We start from the raw sequence: 19,378 nt of genomic DNA, 5'->3' as shown, positions 1-19,378 counted from the left end.
AGTTATCTACATCATATTTACCTAAGGTTAGTTAGCTAGCTGCAGTAACGTATATTTATTCATTAATGTTGTTAAAAGCACTGTTTAGTTTGTGAGACGGAATATATTCTGCAACCACGTAATTATATTATTATATTCCTAACAATTAGTCAATATCTAGGTAGTTTTTTATTTTGCTATGCTTTTCATGTAATTTAAATACGTTTGTACTTTGTTATTTGAACGCTACCGATCTATTTTTCTTGGGTACCTGTTCAAATCCAAAATGGCGAATGTGACGTCAACTATGTAGTGTCCAATCCCTATGCTAGGAAACTATTGTCCCCACGTGGGGACACTGCTCTCCGATTGGCCCATGTAGTCAAACCCCTTCTGAGAAACCGATTGGACAGTTCTCGCGGCAGTTGAGCCCTCGTGCGAGTGTACTGTCTGTGTGTGGTATAGTGAGCGCGGTGGAGCGACGGGGGAAGGAGAACGGATACGGTTAGCAAGATAGCGAAATACAACGTCATACTTCAAACAATTTTAACATTTTTTAACTTTAACGTACGGGTTCGGACTTATTTGGGGATTCCGCAGGCATTTGTTCGAGTTACAACTGGCAACATAGGAGTTTGCTTTCAACAAGAGCGTCTCAATCGCATGGTACCTGACCTACACTCGGATAGACACTCCGAATCTCTTCTGCCTGTGTCAGCCGACCGTGATCACTCGGGAGGAAAAAACTGGCTCTGATCGGGAGATGTGTATACTGGTTGGTCTGGGGCAATACTGTTGTCATTGTTTGGCAATGAACGGAACATTTTGAAGACGCAGCGGTGGGGCGGAAATATTGTTCTGTTCATTATCGTGGAGGACAGGACTCCTTGGGAGACGCAGTCATACTCCCAGGTATCTTGAGAGCCAACAAGCCGTTTAGATAACGTTAACTAGCAGTCGAGTTGAGTTAAAGTAAACGCGACGAGATTCTGCGTCTCGTCTGTCCTAGTCCTAACTAACTGGCTCACTCATGTGACATAGCTAGTTAATAGTGGTTTCTTTTCTGGAAGACGGGTCAAATCGCTAAGGATTAAAAAAAAAATGTTGCCGAACTACTATAGCAAGCTAGTGTTATCTGATGTTTTTCTACTGCATTTAGTCATCCTGATAATAGCTGGCTTGCTAGTGTTGATTACTACTGCTTGCTAGCTAGCTAACGTTAGCCCTTTCATTAGTGTAGCTGTTCACAGCCAGCTAATGTTAGCGTGCAGACCAACATAACATTATTACTGTGATTAACTAACGCTAGCCGTCGAAAAGAACATTGAATTGAATTCACACATATCATTGGATATATTCGGCTAGCTTGCTAGTACAATTATTCTGCTTTGACTGACTCAACGCGGTGTGGTGTACGGTAGACAACGAGCGAGTTTACATTCAAATAACGTCAGCTAGATAGCAGTTTGGCGGACTTGGCTATGACTAGCTTACTAATATTCTGTTTTGTTTTTTCCTTTGTTTTGTTTGACTTCGATTGAAAAGGATAAAGAGCTTACACGCACACATACGGATCGAAAGAGCCGTGGACTGGCCCCGAGGACTGGGCTTTGTGTCCGAGCGCCTGTGTGTGCAGGGAAGGGTGTCGGGCCATCATCGCTCACCTACTCGGATTACTAAAATATAGCAAACTACATTTCTTGGATTTCCAATTAAAAAAGGATACACTCACGATGTATCCACAGGGCCGGCATCCGGTAAGTTTCACGTCTTTGAATTTAAGTTTGTTGCGTGCTATTCATCCTCGTTAAATTGGTTCGCCCGTGATAACACGGCACTCATACATTTTACGGGCTGTATTTCTTGTCTCGGTGGACCTTTTTACCCCGACAACAACGCTGCTTCGGATCGCCTAGTTTAGATTGCTAGTCAGTGGTGAAACGCAAGCAAATCGAATCGACAAGCTGACATATTGGGCGCTGTCTTTGCTCGGGGTTTGAGTCCCCGTCGAACTCAGAAATTTGCTTAAGATTGTTATTGCCTTGTTATCCCTAGACTTCAGTATCTAATACACTACCCCCCTCCCCCCCCGCCTCCGGGTGGTTTGCAAACTCTACAACTCCCTTGTTAGCCTGCCAGTGATAGTGGTTGCTAGCGGTATGCTTTTGATTTTCGAATTGCACTCTTATTAGCCATCTTTGTGCACAGTTAGCCAGCTACTTAAACTGTCCGCGTTTGATGGCCAACTTGTGTATAAACATTACACTCTGCGAAAATGGTGTTTTCGTTGCTCAGAGCAGTTTAGCACGCCGCTCTGTCAGCGGGTGTCCTGTTCGTGGTTATTCTCCCCATAAAAAGCTGTCCGCCAGGCAGGGCTCTACTCAAGGGATTGCCGGAGAGTTTCTGTCAAACCCAAACCGCAGCTAACATTACCGCTGTTTGAGCAATTGGTCTGCCTCAGACATGAAATATAGGAGACTCGTTTTAAAACGAATTTATGCTGTTGTTATTATTATTATTATTATTATTATTATTATTCGTAAATCTTATTTTAATGCTGTTTTTAGGCACCTCACCAGCCTGGTCAACCGGGGTTCAAATTCACTGTTGCAGAGTCTTGCGACCGGATCAAAGACGAGTTTCAGTTCCTGCAAGCCCAGTACCACAGGTAATCGGTTTAAAACGCGTGTGGAAAAACTGGAGGTTGTGAACAGCGTTTCTAATTTAACTCAATCTAAAATGAGATGATGTGTGCACGGCGAAGACCTCGAACCACACATTGAATGAAACTCTAATTCATCCAGTGACTCATTTAAGCTGTCGTGTGATATGGGCTAAGTTACACACTGTTGGTACCCGGAAGGGGCTATTTATTTGAAGTCGCTGTGATTAATTGTGCATGTTAAAATTGCTAAGGGATGTCTGCTTGATTGATGTAGTGGAATGACTTTCTGTAGGAATAAAACATCAAACCTTTGCTGTATACATTTGTTCCAGTTCTTTGTGCTACACATGTATCAGCGGAGAGCAGAAAATAGCCTAATGTTTTAATCTGTTTAAAAAAATAATAATAATAATAATGGAAGTCTAAACAACCATGTCGGACTGCACCCGACGCACCAAGACTGTGAAAGGGTTTATTATAGAAATGGCGACGCTGAAAATTGACACCTCCGTTCCTATTTTAGTCTTAAGGTGGAGTACGACAAGCTGGCCAACGAGAAGACTGAGATGCAGCGTCACTACGTTATGGTAAGATTCTTCTCTTGTCATGCAGCGGTTAGCCTACTCGCTTTGATTTGCTGGGCTAAACGGCCCACATTAGCAGGTGAAGTCGGTGCGCCTTTGTAGTGACGTCATGGCCTTGGCATGTACCTGCGTTGTTGACTTGATGGAAGAGACTACGGGGCTAAGAACAGTAAATTCTCAGTTACGAGGTGTCTGCGAGGGCCCGGGACTGCGGTAAAATGGCGTTTCCTTTGGGCCCCTTTGTGGAGCCTCCTTACCCACAGGGGTTAATGACCGCCGTGCTCCTCATTGTGCTGATTCGATTATCGAGGACATTTTTGTTTCCCAGGATAGCTTGCTCCTGCACATATGCGAGGTAATAAATTAGGGAGAGGGGAGGGGCAGGGGGATGCATCGGGAGTAATCACCATGGTAGTAGTACTGTAGTACTTAGGCAGGTTAACATTTTGTTCAGTGTTGCTTTTTATTAGCAGATTTGATCTGGCAAATGAAATTAACGTAACTTGTTGATTGGATTACGGCATTGACCATCCGCACTAATTCTAAACGGAATGACAAATGAACATTAATACATACCAAAGGTTGTGCAAGGATATGTTCAATTGAATAGGTAAACACATTTCCGTTTCGGTGTGATGTAACAGGATTATTACCTGCTGAAGTTTGTCTCCCACCCCCCACCCCCCCCTTATCTTATATGTACACGGGGTGACTTTAGCCAGAGCTGTGGCGGCTTGAGTTAAACATTATTTTTTACAGGGAAAGTGGTGTTAGTGTGACGGGAGTGAGGTCACGAACAGCCAAGCATGTCCCAGGCGGTGCTTGTGCTGATAGCATGGGGCCGCGTGTTAAACTGGTCCGCCGCCCTCATCCCACATTCAAAGCGCCCTCGCTTGAAAGTCAACAATGTGTTGACCTCTTAAAAAGGTCCCCGGTCTATCTGAGGGCCGGTCCACTTACCTGCCCTCTCTGAAGGGGGGGAGGGGTGGTGGTGGTGGTTTCACCTCGGGACAAACTGGCCAAAAAAGCGCGGGACAATGAAAGGGAGAGGGCAGCTGGGGCCCCCTTTCAGCAGGGGGAGACCGAACGGTTAATCAGTAACTGGCTGGGCCAGTCCGACGCCCTTTCCCTGCTGGAGGGTCGGACGTCTCTGACACGCTGCTTTCCATGAAAGGGCAGCCGCAGAGCCGCAGGGCAGCGCTGCCTGTCCCCGCTGAGTGATGTATGACCCCAGGACCGCGGTCCCCGGGTAGCCCTGCGACCCTTAAACACGGAGCGGACGTATCACGCCTTCTGCCCGGCACACTCACACCGTGCCGTTAATGCTGAAGCCACACCGAGAGGCTTTTCTCGCCGCTCTGTTTGACAGACCTCGGTCTAATTGCGTGCGTGTTATGAAGACGCCTAGATTAATATGGCATTATCTGGATGAGCCTCTGAGGAATTGTTTTTTTAATTTTGTTTATCGTTTTAATAAGATTGAAGCGTCTTAATTTTCCCTTTTTTTTTCCTGTGTGTTTCAGTATTACGAGATGTCTTACGGGCTGAATATCGAGATGCACAAACAGGTAAGCAGCTCTCCCCGCCGGCGCTGTTTGGGGGTTGTGGAGCGTGATGGCGGGCCGGGGCGACGGGACGTGGCAGCGGAGGGGACCCGGGGTCGCGTCAGCGTCTGAAACCGGGCCGCGGCCCCTGTCCGTCAGAGCGGGAGGTAAAACGAGCCGCGCCATTGTTTACCCAGAGAGAGTGGCCTCACGGGAGGTGAGCGCAGACACCAGCCCCCCCCCCCTCCTCTCTCTCTCTCTCCCCTCTCCTGCTCGGCTGAGCGACAGCGCCCCCCTCACCCCCCCCCTCCGGCTCTGAAAACGCTGACGGGCCAGCGGGGTGGCTTTTGATAAGATTAAAGTGGAGACTTTGGCAGGAGCGGCCTTGTGACTTAAGACCTAAAGAGAGAGCGGTCTGAAGACCTGATTAGTTCAGCCACTTTGAGGCGTGAGCATTAATCAAGGCGGCTATGGAGGGCAAGCTGTGCGTGTCTGTGTGTGGTGTGTGTATGAGTGTGTGTTTGTGTCGGTATGTGTGTGTCTGTACATGGCAGACTCTGGGAGCGTGGCTCAGGTTCGCAGCTCGGACCGACCCGGCCACAAATGGCAGCTTCTGCTCTTGTGACATGTAAAGATGGTGCACAATTGTGGAGGTGGTGTGTAAAGTTGGCGTATAATTGTGGAGGTGTGATGTGTAAAGATGGCGTATAATTGTGGAGGTGTGATGTGTAAAGATGGCGTATAATTGTGGAGGTGATGTGTAAAGTTGGCACAATTGTGGAGGTGATGTGTAAAGTTGGCGTATAATTGTGGAGGTGTGATGTGTAAAGATGGCGTATAATTGTGGGGGTGTGATGTGTAAGGATGGCGTATAATTGTGGAGGTGATGTGTGAAGTTGGCGTATAATTGTGGAGGTGTGATGTGTAAAGATGGCGTATAATTGTGGAGGTGATGTGTAAAGTTGGCACTTAATTGTGGAGGTGATGTGTAAAGATGGTGCGTAATTGTGGAGGTGATGTGTAAAGATGGCGCATAATTGCAGGAGGTGATGTACGGTTGGCGCAGCAGGGGCAGGCAGGGCAGGGGCAGGCGGGGCGGGTGGGGCTTTATGGGGGACTCGCCCGCTCGGACAAGGTTAATGACATCGCCGTGGAGACGGCGGATCACCGCGCTATTCGTCAGTGTCAGCCCATGTGACGGAGCCAGATGTCTCTCCCGGCGCCCGGCCTTCTGAAAGGTTCTGTCAGACACTTATCTCCGGCGGAGGGAGAGAGAGAGCGAGAGAGAGAGGCGGAGGAAGGACGGAGGAGGAAGGAGGGAGCGGGCGGGGAAGGTGCAGCGGCCCTAGTGTAAACAGCTTAATCGACTGACCTGTTTTAGCGCTGGCCTTTTCATCAATAGGCCGATGGAGTTGACTGAAGCACTTGAATAATTCAAACCTCAGCCCCCTTCCCCGCAGAGGCCGGTGTTTGTGATGACATCAGCTGTGGAGTAAACAGACAGCCGCGGCTCCTCCACATTATCTCCCGGACGAGGAGGCGGAGGAGGAGGGGGGGGGGGGTGACTGGCAAGGCTGAGTGGGATTATGGGATGCATGCAAGCATGTTATTTCGCTGCTTGGAGGATTTATTCTGTAGCGGGGCGGGTGGATGGGGGAGGGGAGGTAGCGCGGTCTCGTCGGCGGGACTAACGCACGTTTTGTAACGTGCGCGAGGGAGCGCTGGAGGCTCGTTGGTCTCCAGAAGGCCCGGTGTCCAGGCGCGGGGCGGTCCGCTTCGACGGCTGTGTGGCTACGTGGGGAACGAGGGCGAAGTGATTGTCGCAGGTCGGTGTCGCTAAGCGATTTTAATTTGGGGAGCTCATTATGGCCCTAGCTGCCGCTGGCCTGGCTCCCGTGGTGACTGCGGTGCGCCCGGGGGCTGGGGTCAGGAGGGAGCGGGGGGGGAGGGTTTCAGGTAGGGTGACTGCGTGTTGTCCGGGGCGACCTGTCGGTTAGAGAGGCAACACCGAGGGTGGCTTATTGAGGGAGGTCCTGTCTACAGCTCCTGTGTGTGAGAGTGGAGAAGAGAGGGAGAGGGAGGGGGGGGGTGTCAGGCAGGGGAGGGAGGCAGAGAAAGAGGGAGGGACGGAGGAAGAGCAAGAGAGAGAGAGAGAGGGAGCGAGAGCGAGCGAGCTTGTTCAGATGAATAATTTATACAGGATTCCAGGAATTGTTTGCCAAGGTGATGATGGTTGGCTTGTCTGGGAGCCAAAACAAACCGGCCGTGTCTGTGGGGTGAGCAGGGCCGGGAAACGGGCCCCTTATCACGGTCGCCGTTTCTGAGCGGTCCCGACCGCGAGCGCGACCCCCATGACCGTCTTTCGCCCGCTGTTTTTGGGGCGGGGGGGGGGGGGGGGGGCGCGGGGGCGGGTCGCGTGCGGAAACGCTCGCTCACGTCCCCGGTTAAACGCGTTCGGCGCGACCGCGTCGGGAGGGTCAGGCAGCTCGACGTCCGCGGCAGATCCCCCGCGTCCCGGTTGACTTCGGATGTCCTATCCGTTTCGCGAAGAGGCAGGGGGGCGAATCCGCCCCCCTCTCTCCCCCCTCGCCTCGAATTTCACCGGCATCTGGACATCAGCGCTCCGTGTCTGCCCCGGACCCTCTCTGAGCAGATCAATGCGCTGCTAAATTCAGACGTCAATAAACAGTTTGGCCTGGATTTGCTGCACATTAGCAGGGGGTTGGAGGGAGTGGAGAGGCCAGGAGAGAGAGAGAGAGAGAGAGAGAGGGAGGATGTGACTGGATATGGTGGGGCATTGGGGTGGATATGAGCCTCCATTGTCTGAACTCACTGAGTGCAGGGCGCACACTCGTCTCATTCATGCGAAAGGCTGTTTGTTTTCTTTGAAGCACGTTTCAGGCTTGGGTGTGTTTGTGTGGAGAGTGTGTGCGGATGCCTGTGTTGAATTGGATGTTTTTTAGGGGCATATGTAGAGGTTTGCTTGTGAGTTTGGCTGGTAGAAATGTGAAAACGGAAAAATAATTGTCTTCAGATGACTTCGCAGGACCGTTTCATTTGGTTCAGCCTGCGGTGTCAGCGAAGCTTCAAAAAGCTCTCCTATTTGGCACATGTATGTTTTGTCATGTTGGTCATAATTTTCGTTTATCAGTTCAAACTGGAAGATTCATTCTGAGCTATAATAGTATTTTTGCGTTTGTGTTGGCTTGAGTGTGTTTGTTTGCATGCCTGCTGGTATTTTTGATCAGTGTGATTGTGGAATTTGTGTGATTGAGCGTTGTGTGTGTTTGTGTGTGTGTGTGTGTGTGTGTGTGTGTTTGTGTGTGTGTGTTTGTGTGTGTGTGTTTGTGTGTGTGTGTTTGTGTGTGTGTTTGTGTCTGTGTTTGTGTGTGTCTGTGTTTGTGTGTGTGTGTGTGTGTGTGTGTGTTTGTGGGTTTTTGTTTGTGTGTGTCTGTGCGTGCTCCAGTGTTTGTATGTGTGTACCTGCCTGTATCTCCCCCAGTAAGGCTGTGGGAGACCCTGGTTCAGTCGAGGCTAACTGGGATTGTTATTGTTTGTGGCTGGGAGCGACAGAGCACACCACTACAATCACCAGTTGTTTTCCTGCAGATTTAATACTCATCAGTGTCTCACTCCACTTGCCTAATGCCGATAGCAACGGGCAAATAGCTTTCAGTGTGCCATTGACAGGCTGGCCTGAGAGAGCTCTTGACGCGGTGCTAGACAGCCCAGAGTACCTGTAATTGTGTAGTGGAGCGCCAGGCTCGCCGCTCAAGGGCTCCGCTTTCATTGGCTTAAAGGCCCAGCGCCCTATTTCCCCCCCCCCCTCTCCTCCAGATTCCCTCGACGTTTTGTCCAAGGCCCACTGGAGACGGAGCTTTTGAGAAACACTTCACGTTCGCTTTATTAGACAGTCTCCTTCTTATTTTCCAATTCTTTTTTTTTTTGTCTTAAACGCGAGTCCCCGCCGTCTCCCCAGCAGCGACGGCGTTCCGTTCCCGGACTCTGTTTTTCCCCCGGAATGAACTGGCACGTCCCCCGCTGAACTCCCTGTTTATCCGGCCTCTAACCTCTCCCATCCCGGACTCTTTCGATCCCGCGTCCCTCGGGACGGGCGTGCGATGCTTCCCGGACGATTCCTCCCAGTTCTGCCCGGGAACGCCCATCGGCAACGCCCCGGGCAGAGCTCCGCTCCCCGGCATAACGGCCCGTCGGCAGATTCACACCCTTTTCTCTGCCACGTGTTATTTCTGGCAGAAAATCCAGTGCTTTCGTGGGGAACTTGGGATGTCCAAACCCGACTCATCCAGGGCTACTCATTGGCGTAAGCCGCTTCTTTTGCAACAACCCGATGTGTGTGTATCACGGACGGAAACCACAGAGGTTTATTTGTGAATCACACCGTCTCGCTGCTTGTAACCCTTTGTAGAGTAGGTTTTGGGAGTTTACTACCACTCCCATTGCTTTCAGGCACCAGTAGCGGTCGTAACCGCATTAGAGTGCTCCGTTAAGAACATTTTAAACACACAGTTGCGACCCCATTGCCCCCTGCTACGCTATTTCTGGCCTAAGGAGATGGAAATAGATGTGTACAGCCATGGCAGCGGGGAAGGAACTGGTGCTTTCCTGCCCGGGAGAGGGCCCTTCCTCCGGGAGCAGATTGGCAGCCGTCCCCTGCCTCTGGAGCAGCCGGGGCGGCGGGGCTGATCTGGGATCAGTTGAACGGGGAAGGGAGAGCGTGACCTTTCGGACCCTGGCACGCACCTGGCGTCGGGGCGCCGGGTTACACACAGCCTGCCGCCGCGGAGAGAACACGGCGTTAGCGCCGTGACGGGTTTATAAAGACACTCGGGATGGCAGCGGTGCGTACACGCCCGCAGACCCCGGCCTGAGCTGCAGGAGGGGTGTCTGTCGGAGCTGCGCGTTCTTCTAACGGGCTTTACCTCTCCCCCCTGCTCTCAGCCGAAGCCCGGCGCTGCCATTTGTTGCTCTCCCTTCCCTCGGCTGATCTGGAATCAGTGGCTGAGCCAACCCCCCCCTCCCCTTCCCCCTCCCCCACGCCCCCCCCCCCCCCCCCAACTCAGCCCCCGTTTATTCTCCATTAATTTGCGGAGCTGATCTGATCGACAGCCCGAAAATTCAATTTAATGACCTGCCCGCGCACGTGATGCGGTTTTACAGCCTGTTACGACCGAGAGCCGGGGCCCATTTGCATAATGATCAGAGCCGGATCAGAGCCGCGGCTGCTGCGGTTGCTGTGGCAACACGGAGAGGGGCCGAGGAACGGAGGGGGAGGGGGGAGGAACCGAGGCTGAGGCCGGGGGAGGGGGAGGGGGAGGGGGAGGGGGAGAGGGTCTGCCCTGGGGGCTGGGTGTGGGGGCTGTTGCCTGGCAGGTCAGCTCTTGTCTGAGGGTCTTCACTCAAACTGAAGGGCTGACCCGCCACAGGGCTGAGCCCTGGAGCCAGAGGCCCCGGCCCGGAGAGGAGGAGGGGGGCTAGCGCTCAATCTCGCCATTCTGTCTGCGCTCCCGCTGCCTTACAGCAGCGTTTGGAGCCGAGCGTCCCCACAACATTACTGCAACGTTTAGAGCCGAGCGTCCCCACAACATTACTGCAACGTTTAGAGCCGAGCGTCCCCACAACATTACTGCAACGTTTAGAGCCGAGCGTCCCCACAACATTACTGCAACGTTTAGAGCCGAGCGCCCCCACAACATTACTGCAACGTTTAGAGAGGTTTCCCCACAACATTACAGCAACATTTTGAGAGGTTTCCCCAGAACATTACTGCAACGTTTAGAGAGGTTTCCCCAGAACATTACTGCAACGTTTAGATATGTTTCCTCCGGACATTGTCGTTTCCTAGACACGACATTTCGGAGATTTGGACTGTCGTTTCCTAGACACGACAATTACTGCGACGTTTAGAGAAGTTTCCCCAGAACATTACAGCAATATTTCCAAACGTCGTAATGAACGCCCATAACGGTTTTGTAACGTTTTGAAACGGGGCTCAAGTGCTCAGTGTTACGGACGTGTCATTGTTAGTCCTCTTTAGCGGGTCTGTTTGTCAGCGCGTCTGCGAGCGGCGTGTTTATCAGGCGCTCTGATTGCAGTGTTTGAGCAGGGCCCAGGTCAGCGTTACTCACGCTCCGTATCAATAATACCGTCATTTTAATATCACTGCCCGTGCTCTGAGAGACCGGGAGCGCGATAGCCAAGGCATGACCGGAACTGCTGCTCTCCAGGGCAGAACCACAGGAAACCGGATCGTACAGACCACATGTTCCTGGCCCACCTGGCCGGGAGGGGCCCAACCCCACAGCCATTAGGGGGCGGGGTTTGACCCCAGGAGGTCAGGGGGTGGTGGGCGGGGCGGCGGCAACCCCCCCCCCCCGGGGTCAGAGGTCGTGTAGCGTGTGAAACAGACTGCGGAGAACGCCCCCAACCCCCGACCGCTCCAGCTCCTCCTCCCCCAGGTCCGTTTTAATGGCCCTGAATATTTCATCCGCTGCACGGGGGGGGTTTATGTCCGTCGAGCCGAGTGGCTCTAATTGCTCCGGCAATTAGCCAAATTTGTTTTGTAGGATTTTTTTTTTTCCTGCGGTGTGGTTTTAAGCATAAAAACGACCGGCGTGAAATGACACAATTTCTCTCTCTCTCTCTCTCTCTCTCTTTCTCTTTTTTACAGACGGAGATTGCCAAACGGCTCAATGCGATCCTCGCTCAAATTATGCCTTTTCTGTCACAAGAGGTGAGTGTTAAAAGGGCTTAATTTGCGCTAAGAGACCGCGGCCCAGATCAGACGTGCCTGTGTAATCCTGAGCTTCTGCGGGGCTTTGCTTTGGGGGGGAGGGATGTCAATGTAAAGAGTGCGAGATGGAGTCAGTGTTAGCGGTGTGGCTAACGCACAGCACTAAGCCCTCTCTCTCTCTCTGTCTCTCTCTGTCGCTCTCTCTCTCTTCTCGGTCTCTCTCGCTCTCTCTCTCTTCTCGGTCTCTCTCTTTCTCTCTCTGTCTCGCTCTCTCTTCTCTATCTCTCTCTGATTTGGTTTTATTGTTTTGTTTGGCTCTCATTTTTGGTGTTTTGTCCCTTTTTAATCAATTTCTCAAACATTATTATGGTTTGAAGGAAATTACAATGGGTATTTAGAGAAATAAATACGCAATGTTGGAATAAAGGGGCCATAAAAATCTAAAATCTCGCTCTCCCTCTCAGCACCAACAGCAGGTTGCTCAGGCAGTGGAGCGTGCCAAGCAGGTGACCATGACCGAGCTGAATGCCATCATCGGGGTACGTGGACTTCCCAATCTGCCTCTCACCGTGTGTATACCCCTCTTATTCCTTCATTTGACCTTGAGCGGGACGCCAAGCTGCACGTAGCAACGGGACGGCCCCGCCCAACGAGGGGAGGGCAGGGAGGGGCCTGGCCAATAGGGAGGGAGGGGGGGAGGGGCTCACAGTGGGGGAAAGATGACGCGTGCAGCTTTGCTCCCGGCCATGAATGTTTTTTTGCATGATTATTTTAAGTTGTTTAATTTTGAATTGCTCGTCGCATTTAGTCAAGTGTGATATTATTTGCCTCATGCGTGTTTAGAGAAATCATGTGCTCATTTGGTTTGGGTGTGTGTTCATGCGTATGTCCACCAGCGCTGTGCGTACAGGCCGCGGCCAATGTCGGCCTTCTCATTTCCAGCGGGTTCCGCGGTACGTTCGGCGATTAGGTCCGATGGACAACGCGTCCGACCGAACCCTCCGTCTCCAAGGAGCTCGTTTTCCAGTGTTTGTCAACCTATTCCCCCCGTAGCGTCGAGCGCGTTTCAGTCTTCAGGTGTTAAGCGGCCTGCTTGAGGTAAACTGCCGGTGCGTTCTCAGGGAGCAGCCCTGCCGTGCCCTCCCAGGCTCTTATCCATGCGACGCCCCTGATTTATCACACTTGCACAGGTATCGCTCTAATTGGATGAGGGATCGGTGAGTCGGTTCATCCTGTAGCACCAGCCGGTGTGTCCGAGGGAGTTAAAGCTTTGGATGCACCTTAAAGACCGTCACACGCTCACACAGACACCTCTCTCTCCTGGTCTCTCTCCCTCCATACCTGGGAATTGGCGTGCTCAGAGTACCTGTTCTGCCGTTGGAGACGGTCTTTGTTCTTGGGGCTGGTTCAGTGGGAGTGAGCTGGAGGAACAGGCTGACCCTGCTTTGATTAGCCTCCTTGAAGCGGTCGTTAGGAAGCCCAGAGAGTTGGGTCAGGGCAGCTGGAGCCAGATATTGGAATTCAATTAAGGCAAATGAGCCAAGACTGTGACCCCCATTTTCTACATAATTACTTCCTCCAATCCGGCTGAATGCAACTGTCGGCCAGGCCTGTCATTAAGCAGACGGCCATTCAGTAGAGCCGCTTGGCCAGGGCTCACACACACACACACACACACACTCGCGCACACACTCGCACACCCTCGCTCCCCAGACTGACACACAGACGCAGGCGCACACACACCACAATGACCTCAACGCCCCCTCCCCCGACCTCAGCAGCCCCTGGCCATGCAATCTGGGAGAAAAACAGACAGGCAGTCATCCAAGCAGCCCTGGGCTTTCTATCTCTCTCTCACGCACACACACACAGACACACACACACAGACACACACAGACACACACAGACACACACACACACAGACACACACACACAGACACACACAGACACACACACACACAGACACACACACACACACACACAGGCATACACGCACGCACAGGCATACACACACGCACACCCACCTTTGCGCACACACAGACACACACACACACACATACACACACACGCATACACACACGCACACCCACTTTTTCACACACACACACACACACACACAGACACACACACACACAGGCATACACGCATGCACAGGCATACACACACGCACACCCACCTTTGCACACACACACACACAGACACACACACACGCGTGCACACGCACACACACACACACACACACACACACACACGGCGCGCACAGTCCTGAGTGAAATGGAGGCTGTGTGTGAGAGAGAGAGAGAGCTGGACGCAGTGTCCTGTGTGAGAGTGCAGCCGGGGGATTGATTAAAGATTCATAGTTAATCAGAAGGCGGTGCGGTGAGGGGGCTGGGGAGAGGAGCAGCCTCCGGGCTGACGGACTGGCTGTTAATGATTGTGTGTCTGAGGCAGAGGCAGAGGTGTGCTCTTATTAAGCCTCTGCCCTCCCGTGTGGGCAGCAGAACAGGATTTCTGTTTGTCAGCCTGCCCTTTTCTCCCCACAAACCCCCATGTAAATACTTACACCGGCCTAACTAATGTATTTTATGGAAATTCTTTTTGGCACGTAACACGAGTTACGATTGTGTGTGTGTGTGTGTGTGTGTGTGTTTTATGGTGTTTTTGGCTTGTGTGTTTTGTTTTATTTTGCAAAGAGTGCCGAGAAGGCTTTGCATATTATTTTTTTTCTACCTGCCCATTTGAGTTTCAAATGCAGATTTCCATTGGGGTTTTGCATGCCCCCTTTAGATAGGCGCTGTTTGTTTTCCCTGGGAGGGTGATGCAGGAGCAGAGCCCCGCTCAGGCTCCCTGGCGGGGCAGGGGCTGCTGGGGGCGGGCCGGGCCGGGCCTGCAGGCCCCTCCCACGGGGAGAGATCGCTCCGGTTTCGGGGAAACGCGAGCGTTAGCCGGCGGCGCGTAGCCTTGGCAAAACCTTGGCGTGTTTCGGGGGAAATGGAAGCGTCCTCTGTGCCTGCTGTACTCGGGGCGGGTGGGCTGCGTTCCTATTGGTCGGCCCGTGGCGCGCTAATGACATGCATCTGGGGCAGTGCTGCCGCTTCCCGTGGCTGCAGACGTGTGGGAGAGGCCTTGGGGTCGCCTCCCCCTCACCCGGGCGGAGTTTTGCGAGCCCCTGCCCTTTACACCATGCGCGTTAGGCACGTCCCACTCTGGCCAATGGGACGGGTGTCTGGGCCGCCCAGTTTAAGCGTCATTCTGGTTCTCCACCAGGCTTCCAAACCACAGCTACCGGTGAGGAGCCCCTTCCCCCCGGGGCTATAAGCTTCAGGGCAGGGCTCGACTGCACTTTCTCAAAGACCCTCCCTGCGTCCGCCCGTTTTATGAGCTGCGGCTGCTGACTGCATGCGTGTCGTCTCAGGTTAATGCCACCTGACCTCTGACCCCAACACTCTCTTCTGCCCCTAGCAGCAGCCGGCCCTCTACCCCGCCCTCATGGTCAGTGCCCCCAGGGCAAAGCCCTTTGCGAGACCTGCACCCTCCTTTTTGCCTTGAGGCATGCCGCGTGTGCGTGTGTGGCTTGCCAGCATTGCTGGAGCTTGCTCTTCTGGTCGCAGTAACTCCTCCTGGCCTGGTGGGGGCTCTGTCACGGGTCTCTCCTGTAAGCAGGAGCCATTCCGAATTCTATTTTTTTCCACCCCAAATTGGTCAGTATGAATAGCAAGGCTTCATGCAGGAGTATTGCATTAGCATTAAGTGTATGTACTGTGCCTGTGTGCTCGGCATAAGACCTGCAATAGGAAATGGTTGATGGCATCACCCTCTGGCCCCTCCCCCTCTGCCAGCGTGCTGATTGGCGGTCCCCACCATTGACACCAACACAGCTTCATTAATTCTCCCAAATTTGAGTTTTTTAAATTTATTTTTATTTTATTCATATGAACCACACAGTCCACATATATTGGATCCAACACATTGGATAATTTTTCCCTTTTCTCAGTCAAAATAAAAAAATAATGTACAAATAATTGTACTTCCTCCTGATATTTGGTATAGAAGCCGTACAGTCTCTTACCTGAGAATTATGGTTCCCTCTGCAGTAATGGATGTCTTTGTTTTATCTGAGGTGATGCAGAGATGGACAGGCCTGCTGAGCGGATGTTTGTCTAAAGTGCCGTTCTGCATGTTTCCCTAACCGCCCTGAATGGGCAGAAACTGCACCAAGGCCTGGAATGGGGGGGGGACACATACCGTGATGGCAGCTTAATAATTCAGAGAGCCTGAAGATGGTAATAAATTGCGGAGGTCTTTATTGGTGGCTTCAAGTATTATTTAACCTTGCTTTAAACCACTCGCTCGCATGCAGAGTGCCTTTTAACTCCCATCTCTTTTTCAGACTCTCAAATATTGATGTGAATATGGGAGAGCTGCTTGCGTGCGTGCGTGCGTGCGTGCGTGCGTGCGTGCGTGCGTGCGTGCGTGCGTGCGTGTGTGCGTGCGTGCGTGTCGCACTCATAAAGCAGCCACACTCAGCTTCTCGGGTGTTAAAAGTGCGGTTATGTTTTGATGACTCATGCGCTGTGAATTTAGCAGAGCAAGCGCTGGAGGAGTGGGGAAAAAAGGCCTATAGCTTTATTTTAGAAAGGCCAAGCACTGACTAGCTTCATAAGTGTTCAGAAGGACCGAGTACTGTCTGGCTTTATTTTAAAATACCGTTTCAAAGGACCAAGCGTTGTCGAGCTTTATATTAAACTGCATTTAGAAAGAGCGAGCTATCTGGCTTTATTTTAAACCCCATTTAGCAAGAGAGAACACTGCATAGCTTTATTTCAAAGTGTGTTTAGAAAGAGTGTCTTGCTTTATTTTAAGCCATGTTTAGGAGTAGCTAGTGCTGTTACTTTCTTTTAAGCCCCGTTTAGCAGCAGCTAGTGCTGTGAAGCTTTATTTTAAGCCCTGTTTAGAAGGATCTAGCGCTGTGTAGCGTTATTTTAAACCCTGTTTAGGACTTAGGGCTGTGAAGCTTTATTTGAAACACAGTTCAGAAGGACCTAGCTCTGTGTAGCTTTATTTTAGACGCCCTTTAGAAGGAACTAGCGCTGTATAGCGTTATTTTAAGCTCCGTTTAGGGGTTAGAGCTGTGCAACTTTATTTTAAACCCCTTGTAGAAGGTGCTAGCTGTGTAGCTTTATTGTAAGCGCTGTTTAGAGCGAGCGGTTTTTGGGTTTGAGTGTAACGCTTAGCAGGCCTCCCCGGCCTGGGCCAGCAGCTAGGCCCAGCTCTCTCTGCAGCTCCTGCGATTGGGACGGACGCCTAGCGAACCTGCACGTTCTGAAGCCACTTTTATTTCATTGTTTTGCGCGTGATGCTGGATCCCATGACACACGCCCATCAGCCCCCCAGCCCCCTGGTGTGGCTCCGACCCCTCCCCGCGCCCCAAAGGGGTCCCGCCGGAGCTCCCGGCCCTTTTGGCGGGTCGTCAGCAACGCGCTCCTGACCGAGGGCGTGTTTGGGAATGAGCATTCCTCCCGTGTGTGTTTTGTTTTTGGGCGGTGTCGTGTGTCGTTAGAAACAGAAGTGCGAGGGCTTAGGCGTGCGTCGGGCCGTGGGTTCAGACGTTTCTTTCCGTCCTCGCCAAGGGCTCAAAGCAGCGAGCGCCGCGCGTTAGCGTGTGTGGAAAAATAACCGTGTGGTGCACCGTGTGTGACCCTGCCGGTAATAGACGTGTGAAGGTGCTAATGCCGCCCGCACCGCGCTGGGGCTGGGGGGGAGGCGGCTGCTAATCGGGCCGCCTTTAGCCTCCGCCGCCGCCCGGCTATTTCTCGCCCACCCATTCGCACGATGTCCCCCCCGTCCGCCTAGGCTGGCACAAAATGGCTGCCGTCGCATCGCATCGGTGGCGGTTGAGACTACTTTTCTCCCTAATCACTGTAAAGCACATTTGAGTATGAGGAAAGCGTTCTGTAAATTTAAGGAGTTGTTGTTGTCGTTGTTGTTGTTGTTATTATTATTGTTATTATCATTATCTGGTGGTTATTTGGTCCACAGCAGCAGCAGCTGCAGGCGCAGCACCTCTCCCACGCGGCCCACGGCCCCCCCGTGCAGCTGCCCCCCCACCCGTCGGGCCTGCAGCCCCCAATGCCCCCCGTCCCCGGCTCGGGCTCCGGCCTGCTGGCCCTCGGGGCGCTGGGGAGCCAGGCCCACCTGCCCGTCAAGGACGAGAAGAACCACCACGAGCTGGAGCACAGAGGTGAGGGGCTGACCGCACGCCACCCGGGCCAATCACAGCGCTGCGTCCGGCCAGGGGGCGGGGTTAGCACTGTCCCGCCTCCCACGGCTTTATAAGGGCACGCGGTGTTGAGATTAGCACACAGAGCTGTACGTAGCGGTTTCATTAGTTAATTTCACAGGGAGAATGCACAGTAATAACGTGGTCAGAAAAGGCGAGCATTGCTGGGCTGAACCGTTGTGTTGCGTTGGCGTTTCCGTAAACGCGCCGGGGTTAGCAGGGAAGCTAATGCTCACCTCTCGTCCCCCGGGCTGCCCGCGGGACCACGGCGCCATTGGCGGGTTTTGCAGGCGGCCATTTTGATGCGTGTACTAACTTTCGTTTCTCTTTTCTCTTTCCTGGCCAATCATCCTTTCACTCCCCGCTGGCGATTCCTCTGATCAAAGAGCGCGAGTCGAGCACGGTGAGTGGCCCCTCCTGTCGGCCGTCCCCGCGGCGGCCTGCGTGTGACTGTGACTGTCGGTGGCTCTGAGTCCGGCTCCGAGCCGCCGCTCAGAGTTCACGCTGGAAAGTGGAACACACACAACTTGCGCCGGTTAAGCTCCTTAGAGCGAGACGATAAATGGCTTCTGAAGTCTGTAAAACGAGCCCTCGCCCCTCTCTAACCCAGGTGGGAAACCGGCGGAATCGCAGGGAGCGGATTAGCGCTCCTGTAATTTCATCACAATTAAAAAAGACTTTGACTCTTCATCTTAGAGGCTTTATCCCCCCTCCTCCCTCTCCCCCTTTATCTTCCCCCTCCCTCCTCTCTCTCCGTCTCATCCCTCTCCGTTTCCTTCCCTCCATCTCGGTCTCTCCCCCGTTTCCAGTAAATATTTATGAATACAAATGCAGAATTGTTGTCTTTGTCACGTCACCCCCCCCCTCCTCCCCTCCCCTCCCCTCCCCTCCCAACCGGCCTTGTAAGCCGTTTATTAGAGTGGCTTAAATCTTCCTGATGGATTGTGATGGGGCCGTAAGATTGGGTTTCATTTGAATGGGCCCCGTGAATGGGTGCAGTCATGTCTGAAGAAAAGCTACCCCTGCGCTGATTAGGGGGGCCGCCCCCCCCCCACCCCCACCCCGCCCCCGCCCCCGCCGGGTCATCGGATAGCGGCCGCGGCCACTTTGGTTATTGAGTCACGTTAAGCACGCCTTTAAAGGTCAGGCCCCGCCCCCCTGGCCATCCATCTCTATTTGTTCCGTTAGAGAACAAGAAAGAGGGGGAGGGGGGGGGGAAGCGGTGCGAATTCCTGTCCACAATGGCGGCATTCATGTCCGTATGAGCGAGCTCGGAGAGGGGCTTAAAGAGTCAGGGAGACTCCCGCTTCCTTTGTGCCCCGTCCAAGGAAGCGCCGGCGTCTAGAGGAGCTTCCGCCAGGGCTGCCCGCTCTTTGTGCGGTTTTCGCTTTTTTTCGGGGACGGGGGGGGGAGGGAGGTCTGCGCGCCTCGTCCTCCCGGGCCAGAAGCCGACAGAAAGGGAGCTGGAGCTGTCAGCACTGCTGGGGCCCGGGCGTGAGCGCCTGCCCGCTCCAGCCTGCCCGGGCCCTGCCCGACCCCCCTCACCCCCTCTGCCCCCCTCACCCCCCGTAC

At 53.0% G+C, this 19,378-nt stretch overlaps 1 protein-coding gene across 10 annotated transcripts in view; it reads left to right on the top strand.

Moving 5' to 3' along the window:
• The first annotated feature begins 416 nt into the window (after nt 1-416).
• The window catches only part of tle3a (TLE family member 3, transcriptional corepressor a), a 30,520-nt gene continuing 11,558 nt past the window's right edge, over nt 417-19,378 (top strand). For 4 of the 10 annotated variants that reach the window (XM_061221850.1, XM_061221848.1, XM_061221849.1 and 1 more), the window contains exons 1-9: nt 417-891; nt 1,525-1,736; nt 2,547-2,647; nt 3,168-3,231; nt 4,752-4,796; nt 11,464-11,526; nt 11,991-12,095; nt 17,566-17,768; nt 18,149-18,209. In XM_061221850.1, the coding sequence (XP_061077834.1) occupies nt 1,713-1,736; nt 2,547-2,647; nt 3,168-3,231; nt 4,752-4,796; nt 11,464-11,526; nt 11,991-12,095; nt 17,566-17,768; nt 18,149-18,209 (666 nt within the window). In that variant the 5' untranslated portion in view covers nt 417-891; nt 1,525-1,712. The remainder of the gene's footprint in view (nt 892-1,524; nt 1,737-2,546; nt 2,648-3,167; nt 3,232-4,751; nt 4,797-11,463; nt 11,527-11,990; nt 12,096-17,565; nt 17,769-18,148; nt 18,210-19,378) is intronic. The other 6 variants (XM_061221854.1, XM_061221853.1, XM_061221852.1 and 3 more) reach the window with 3 other exon arrangements.

This window comes from Conger conger, chromosome 15, assembly GCF_963514075.1.
Source record: "Conger conger chromosome 15, fConCon1.1, whole genome shotgun sequence".
NCBI classification, from domain to species: Eukaryota; Metazoa; Chordata; class Actinopteri; order Anguilliformes; family Congridae; genus Conger; species Conger conger.
The sequence above is the reverse complement of the archived record's forward strand: the minus strand, read 5'-3'. Positions and strand labels throughout refer to the sequence as shown.